The sequence below is a fragment of the Sciurus carolinensis genome, chromosome X, assembly GCF_902686445.1.
Source record: "Sciurus carolinensis chromosome X, mSciCar1.2, whole genome shotgun sequence".
Taxonomy (NCBI): domain Eukaryota; kingdom Metazoa; phylum Chordata; class Mammalia; order Rodentia; family Sciuridae; genus Sciurus; species Sciurus carolinensis.
This window is the reverse complement of record NC_062232.1, coordinates 12,391,540-12,399,170: the sequence shown is the minus strand read 5'-3', so window position 1 is coordinate 12,399,170 and position 7,631 is coordinate 12,391,540. Positions and strand designations below refer to the sequence as shown.

Below are 7,631 nucleotides of genomic sequence, written 5' to 3'. Positions count from 1 at the left end.
AGTCAAAACTAAGCCAAGGCTGCTGCCGTTTTTATTTTTTTAAAGCTTTTCCAAGATATTTTTATTTTATTTTTATTTGTTCTAATTAGTCATACAAGACAGTAGAATGTATTTTGACATATTATACATATATGGGGTATAACTTCTAATTCTTCTGGTTGTTCAAGACGTAGAATTACATTGGTCGTGTGGGGAATGGGAATAGGAAAGATAGTAAACGACTCAGGCATCACTATCCTAACCCAAGGCTTCTAAATCCAATTTACAGGGAAAGCAGAGGCTACTTGTGCATTTTATTGGGATCCTAATTCAGAAGAAACTTTGAAAAAAGATTATGATAGTCACAATTGCAAATTTGGACACTGGATAATTGATGAAATCAAGGGATTGTGAAATTTTAAAAAGTTTTAGTGGCACACGCCTGTAATCCCAGTGACTACGGAGCCTGGGGGAGGATGGCAAGTTCAAGGCCAGTCCCTCAGCAACTTACACCCTTTCTCAAAGTAAAAAATAAAAGAACTGGGGATGTAGTTCACTGGTAAAATGCCCCGGGTTCAATCCCCAGTACCAAACAAACAAAAGTGGTAATGGTATTATATGTGTATGTTCTTAAAGTTTTCATATTTTAGAGTCATACTGAAAAATTGACCAAAGAAATAATACCATGTATGGAATTTACATCAAACAAATGCAAGATGGGGACAAATGGACAGGACTATAGATTAGACTAGCCTGGCCATGGGTTGGTAATTATTGTCGCTGGATGATTATGTCTACTGTTCTATATGTTAAAAAAAATCTTGCCATAAGAGCATGTAAAACAAAAAACTGGGAGGGCGTTCATGAACACATTTCCCAAGCACAGACTCCAGCAACCTCTTCTGGGTGGATGTGGATGATTCCTTTTCCCTTACCATTTTGACATTAGTAGGACAGTTCTATTGACCCCTGAGATAATCGAGGGGACTAATTGTAATTCTGGTTTTGTTGCTGTTCGGTTTTTCCAAACTGAGCTATATTTACATTTTATTTAGGTCCAGGACTTTAGCTTAACAAGCCCAACCAGGTTTTTCCTCCCTCAAACAGCTTTATTGACATATAATTTATGTGTTTAAAGTGTATCATTCATGGGCTGGGCTGTAGCTCAGTGGTAGAGCACTTGCCTAGCATGTGTGAGGCAGTGGGTTCAATTCTCAGCACCACATATAAATAAATAAAGGAAATAAAGGTCCATCAACAATTAAAAAATATATATGTAAGTGTATCACTCAATGTTATATATTTTTGATATGTTACACTATTAATTGTTAAAATAATGGTAAAATATATATAACATAAAAATTGCCAGGTTTTTGTTTGTTTGGTGGTTTTTGGCCAGGGATTGAACCAGGGCTATTTAACCACTGAGCCATGTCCCCAGCCCAGATGGAGTCTCACTAAATTACTGAGGCTGGCTTTGAACTTACGATCCTCCTGCCTTAGTCTCCCCAACCACTGGGATTATAAGTGTGCACCACTGTGCCCAGCAAAAGGTGCCATTTTAACTTTTTCTTTTTTGGTACCAGGGATTGAAGCAGGGAGCGCATTACCACTGAGCTACATCCCTGTACCTTTTTATTTTTTATTTTGAAACAGGGTCTCTCATTAAATTACTTAGGGCCTCACTAAATTGCTGAGACTAGCCTCAAATTTGCAATCCTCCTGCCTCAGCCTCTGGAATTGCTGGGATTACAGGCGTGTGCCACCACATCCGGCCATTTTAATCATTTTTTTTTCAGTGTTCAGTTCATTCCAACTTGTTTTTAAGGTTTCAGTACCGATTCAGCTTTGAAAGTCAGGAAATGTCTTAGGAACAAGGCCTCTGTAGGCTTTATTAAGGCAATGAAAACCTGAAGTGGTAGACATGTTTCAGAAAAGGATATTTAAGTATGATTGGAAAGTCTGGAATTTGAATTGAAAGCCTAGGATCTCGGGTCTACCTCAGCCATCCAGTGGGTGAATAATGTTGACATTTTACTTGTCTTTTTGACCCCTCAAGATTTCTCCTCTGGGCCTGGCATAGTAGCGCATTCCTGTAATCCCAGTGGTTTGGCGGCCAAGGCAGTAGGATCACAAGTTCAAAGCCAGCTCAGCAATTTAGTGAGGCCCTAAGAAATTTAGGGAGATCTCTCTCAAAATAAAAAATAAAAACGAACTGGGGATGTGGGTCATGTATATATATGACCAGGGGCACTTAACCACTGAGCCATACTCTAGCCTTTTTGTATTTTATTTAGAGACAGGGTCTCTAAATATTTAGGGCCTTTCTGAGATCCTCAATAAATAGCTGAGGCTGGCTTTGAATTCACAATCCTCTTGCCTCAGCCTCCCGAGTCACTGAAATTACAGGTGCACCCACCACGCTGGCTTCTTTTTTTAAAAAATCATCTTGAGAGTCCAGTACAATGTCATGTGGGTAGTAGGCCATGAATAGATACCTATCCAATGAGGAAACACCCTTATCACATACAATTCAGTCAATCTGCCCCCTCCTTCCAGCCTGGGAATTGAACTGAGGGGCACTCTACCATTGAGCTATATCCCCAGCCCTTTTTATTTTTTATTTTGAGACAGAGTTTTGCTAAATTGCCCAGACAGGCCTGGAATTTATGATCCTCCTGCCTCCGCCTCCTGAGTCTTTGGTACTATAGGCATGTGCCACTATATCTGGTCATCTGCGCTCTTTTTTCTGCATCCTAACCAAGGCTTTACCACTGAGCCACATCCCCAGTGCCTCAGTCTGCACCCTTACCAAATGTTTTTCTGTTCATGTTTTTCATGAGAAGAGGCTTGTGCCCCCTTCCCAGTTCATGGTTATAATTTCTAAACTCCAGATGCAATAGTTATCGTAATAGCCCCTTTGTATTTGCAAAGTATCTTTCACCCACTAGCCTCATAGATTAATGTAATAAGATAACTGGATCAGGTCCTGTGTCCTGTGATGAAGACTCTGGCTGTGGGGACAGACATTTGACATTGATGATTTGTCACTTATATTAACTGATATACTTTGGTCAAGACATTTCACATTTCTGAGCCTCAGGTTCCTCATTCCAGAAAGGGTATCATAATATCCATCTTGGTTGTGAACAGGAAGTGAAGTTCTGAAATGTGGAAGGAAACCTCACAAACACCACAGGTATAAGGTATTATTATCCATATCAACCCCTTTCAAAAGCATCCCTTCCACCCTGTGCTCTGTAAGACTTGTTTCATTAACCAGCTCCTCCACGCCTCCAACCTTTTTACAAGGTGATTTCTTTTATTTTACTCACCCCACCCCTGTGGAGACCTGGGGTCTCCCCCAAGGATATCCTGCTAAGTGATGTCTCTGCTTATTTTCCCAGGAGAGGAACTCAGTACCCCAAGGTCCTCCTGTTTCTTCCACAACACTGCTCTTTCATCTGGGGAAGGGGAGAAACACTGTTTAGCTTAGAAATTCATTAGCTTTTGCTATACCACATTCTTTTTTTTTTTTTTTTTTTTTTTTTTTTTACGGTGCTGGGGATTGAACCCAGGGCCTTGTGTATGCAAGGCAAGCACTCTACCAACTGAGCTATCTCCCCAGCCCTATGCCACATTCTTAATTGTAGTCATCTGCCAACTCCAGGGGACCCCCCCACATCCTCCAGAAGTTCCTTGATCTCAATGGAGTAAGCTTGGTTCACCATCCTTTTGCCCCCTTCCCCCTGCTCAGCAAGAGGGCATGGAGGCCCCAGACTTTATTCCTGGCATCCCTGTGTCATCTTCTATTCCATTTCAGCAGCCACCTCTTTATATCTCATCTTCTATATCAGGGATTGAACCCAAGAGCACTTAATCACTGAGCCCTAGCCCATTGGGTATTTTATTTGGAGACAGGGGCTCACTGAGTTGCTTAGGGTCTCTCTATATTGCTGAGGCTGGTTTGGAACTTGCAATCCTCCTGCCTCAGTCTCCTGAATCGCTGGGACTACGGGCATGTGCCACTGCCACTGGCTCCTGGAATTGCTTCCTCTTTGAAGTCTTTGCTTCCAGTACACACTCCTGCCAACTGGCCAGTCCTCCAGTTCTCTCTTTGGGCCTTTCTCCCAGCCCATTAGTTCTCTGCTGGTTTCAGTTGCTGTCCTCTAGGACTAGACCCTTCATCCATTACTACAATTGCATCCTTCCAGTGCTATCTACTTCTGCACCTCCTTCTTGCCCTACTGGACTCTACCAGCGAACTCTGGTCTTATCAGTCATATCTTTATGTTTGGATAGATACAGATATGTTGCAAAATTTTAAGTGGACATCAATACACAATTATTATTATTGTTGTTATTTGTTCCTGTTATGCTTGTCCTGGGGCTTGAACCTAGAGGCTTGTGCACAGGAGGTCAAGCTCTACCACTGAAGTATGTGTCAAGTCCTTTTTAAATTTTATTTCTAGACAGGGTCATGCTGACTTGCTTAGACTGGCCTCGAATTTGATCCTCTTGTCTCAGCCTTCCTAAGGCTTTGACCTCTGAGAGTAGCTGGGATTAGAGAATAGCTGGGATTACTGGCATGTACCCCCACCCCCTGCCCAACTCACAATTATAATGTCTAAACTCCACTAGGTTTTCAATGACAATTGCCTAACTAGTCGCGCTAGTGTCTCATACTGGTTATTAAAAATTTCACGACTTTCCTAAATCTTTGGCTTACTTCAAGCTCTTCCATGTTCAGTTAATCTTTCTCCTTCAGCGGTTTGTTTACGGTTTTTGTGGACACCTCCTTTTCTAGTACCAACCATCCTCTAAATCCTCTAAAAAAAAGTCACTCAGTAAAGTCTTAGTTGTCCCCACCCCGTACCGCCCCCATGCACCGCTTTTCCTTACTACCCAGCAAGTGTTGTTCTATGGAAATTCACTGCTTCCCATAGATAAATGTGTAGACCTCCCACCAGACCGAGAGCTCAACTAGGGCAGAAATCCCCTTTTGTTTTCCTTCTAAATCTTCTTAGGAGGCAAGAAAACTCCCGCGTTCTAGGGATCGTGACGAGTGAAGTTCGCCGGAGGACCCGATCGATGGTCTCGGTTGGCGGAGAAACCGGAGCTCGGCGGGAACCGTGGAGTTCACCCGCACATCTGAAGTGTCCCTGCAAAGTGAGCCGCGGGAGGGAGGGAGGAGCAGGCCCCAGGCTGAGTGAGGCCTGGGGCCAAGGGCGTCCAGAGCAGGGGGTGACGGGAGCTGCCGGTGTCCGGAGGAATCACTTTTTAGGCGCTTGTTTTGGACCATCGCACAAAACACGGCTGCAAACACAAGCTCACTAGCGTGAGTCAGCGGGGCCAGCAGCCAGGCGGAGAGGGGAAGGTGGGCAAGGAGGGCCCCGCGCACCCCGTGGCCCGGTGCGGGCGGCAGGAAGTACCCGGTGGCGACTCCGGACAACCCCAGAGGCGGCCCCCTCCCCAGCTCGACAGGTGAGCGCCAGGCTGGCCGCGGGGCGGAGCCCGCACGAGCCTCCCTGTAAGGCGCCACCACCACTGCGCAGGTAACTTCCCTCCTGGGCCTTTCCCGGACCCCCAGGGCCGGAGCCACCCCGAGCCCCCAGGGCCTCCCTGCCCCCGCCCTACGCCCCCAGTCCCTGCGCACACGAGAACCCGGCGCCTTTGTCCCCTCCCGATGGCGCCCGCGCCTTCCCTGGCGCAGAGTCCGAGTCCGGCTGGCAGCGGAACGCGTCCTGCACTTCGCGCTTGCAGACCTTCGAGGCCGGGCTGGACGCCCACTCGTGCCCCGGGCGATCAGAGACAGTCCTGAGTCCTGGTCCGGGGTCCGGAGCGGCGCGTCCCTGGGCGCACTTTTCCCCACACCCACCCGCATCCCCAGCCCCATTCCTCCCGACCCCCCAGAGCCCCGAGATGGCGTTGGCGGAAGTGAAGCCCCGAGCGGGAATCGGGCGAGGCTGGTGATCAGCTCAAGGAAAAAGGTCTTTCTGTTCCCTCCTGGCCCCACTACCCCGGTTAAACACGACCCTCGAATTCCCGGTGTATTAGCTGGTTACTGCTCACAGTGCCGAACTATGCTAGTGCCACAACATAGCTTTTTTTGTGTGTGGGGGGAAATCGATGCATAGTTTATACACAATAAAATGCCCCGTTTTAAGTCTGCAGATCGATGGGATTGACGAATTGTACATCCATGTAACTACTCCCCAACGTAGACTTAAGACCGTTTATGTCACCCCAGAAAGTTCCCTTGTGCCCCTTTCCAGTAACTCCACCTTCCCACCCCCACACTGTTTTGATTACTGTTCTTGGCTTAGTTTTGCCTGTAAATCCTAAACTTCATAAAATGGGTTCTTTCAGAAAGTACTCTGTTGTGTTTGACTTACATTGATTTGTAAATGGTGGTTATTGAGAAGGTGTACCTTGGTGCCTCTGGGTGCTTTTAGTTAGTTGTTCTGGGCCTTTCTTGTCTAATGTGGGAGCCACTGGCCACATGTGGCTATTGAACACTGGAAAAGTGGCAAATCTAATCGAGATATGCTGTAAGTAAAACGCACCTGATTTCCCAAGGCTTAGTAAAAGGTGGTAACATGCCGGGTGCAGTGGTGTGGGCTTGTACGCCCAGTGACTGGGGAGGCTGAGTCAGGAGATTGCAAGTTCCAGGCCAGACCCGGCAATTTAGTGAAACCCCTCAAAAAATACAAAAGTGCTGGAAATGTAGCTCAGTGATAGAGTACCACTGAGTTGAATCCCCTGTGCCAAAACAAAACAAAAAAGGAACAATCTTATAACTCAATTCTTTTATTGATTATAATTGTGAATATATTGGGTTAAATAAGATATATTGTTAAAATTAACCTCATTTGGCTTTACTTTTTTAAACATGGCTACTGCAAAATTTTAAATTACTGACCCAGCTTACTGTGTAGTATTTTTATTAGACAGTTCTGCTTACTCTATTTCCTATTTTATAAACATTTGATTCTGTTCACCACATTTGAGTAAATGAAAAACTTGATCTTCATACCGGAAATCATCCCGATAAGAGGAAGTGATATAAAACAGCCAACCTTGCAGTTTTCAAACTTTCAAACTTACTTGTTTGTTGAAAAGAAGTAGAATTAGGTCTACCTCTTGGTATTAAGTTACAGTTTTCAAAAAGGACTCTCTAAAGTATTTAATGTGCTTTAAAAAGGAATCTTAAGTTTTTGAAAATACAGAAAACTAGTAATTGCCTAAAACCCAATCATCTAAATATACTAAAATTTAACATGATGTATTTTTTTCTATCACATTAAGATCTTGACAATTAGGACTTTAATCTTAGTTTTATTTATTTATTATTTATTTATTTATACTGGGAATTGTACCCAGGATTATTGTACCACTGAGTTATATCCCCAGTGCTTTTTATTTTTATTTTCTCTTTCTCTTTCTCTCTCTCCTTTTCCTTCCTTTTTGAGGCACTGAGGATTGAACCCAGGCATGCTTTACCACTGAATTACATCCCCAGCCCTTTTCATTTTACTTTGAGATAGGGTCTCACTATGTTTCCTAATCTGACCTGGAACTTGCAATCCTCCTGAGTGGTGGGGCTTACATGCATGTGACATCATTCTTGACTTTTTAATTTGAAAAAGAAT

General features: G+C 44.4%; 1 protein-coding gene across 5 annotated transcripts in view; it reads left to right on the top strand.

Moving 5' to 3' along the window:
• The first annotated feature begins 4,904 nt into the window (after positions 1-4,904).
• Positions 4,905-7,631, top strand: part of Ctps2 (CTP synthase 2) — a 97,952-nt gene continuing 95,225 nt past the window's right edge. The window contains exon 1 of one of the 5 annotated variants that reach the window (XM_047537047.1): positions 4,905-5,148. In XM_047537047.1, coding sequence (XP_047393003.1) covers positions 4,930-5,148 — 219 coding nt within the window. In that variant the 5' untranslated portion in view covers positions 4,905-4,929. The other 4 variants (XM_047537050.1, XM_047537048.1, XM_047537051.1 and 1 more) reach the window with 4 other exon arrangements.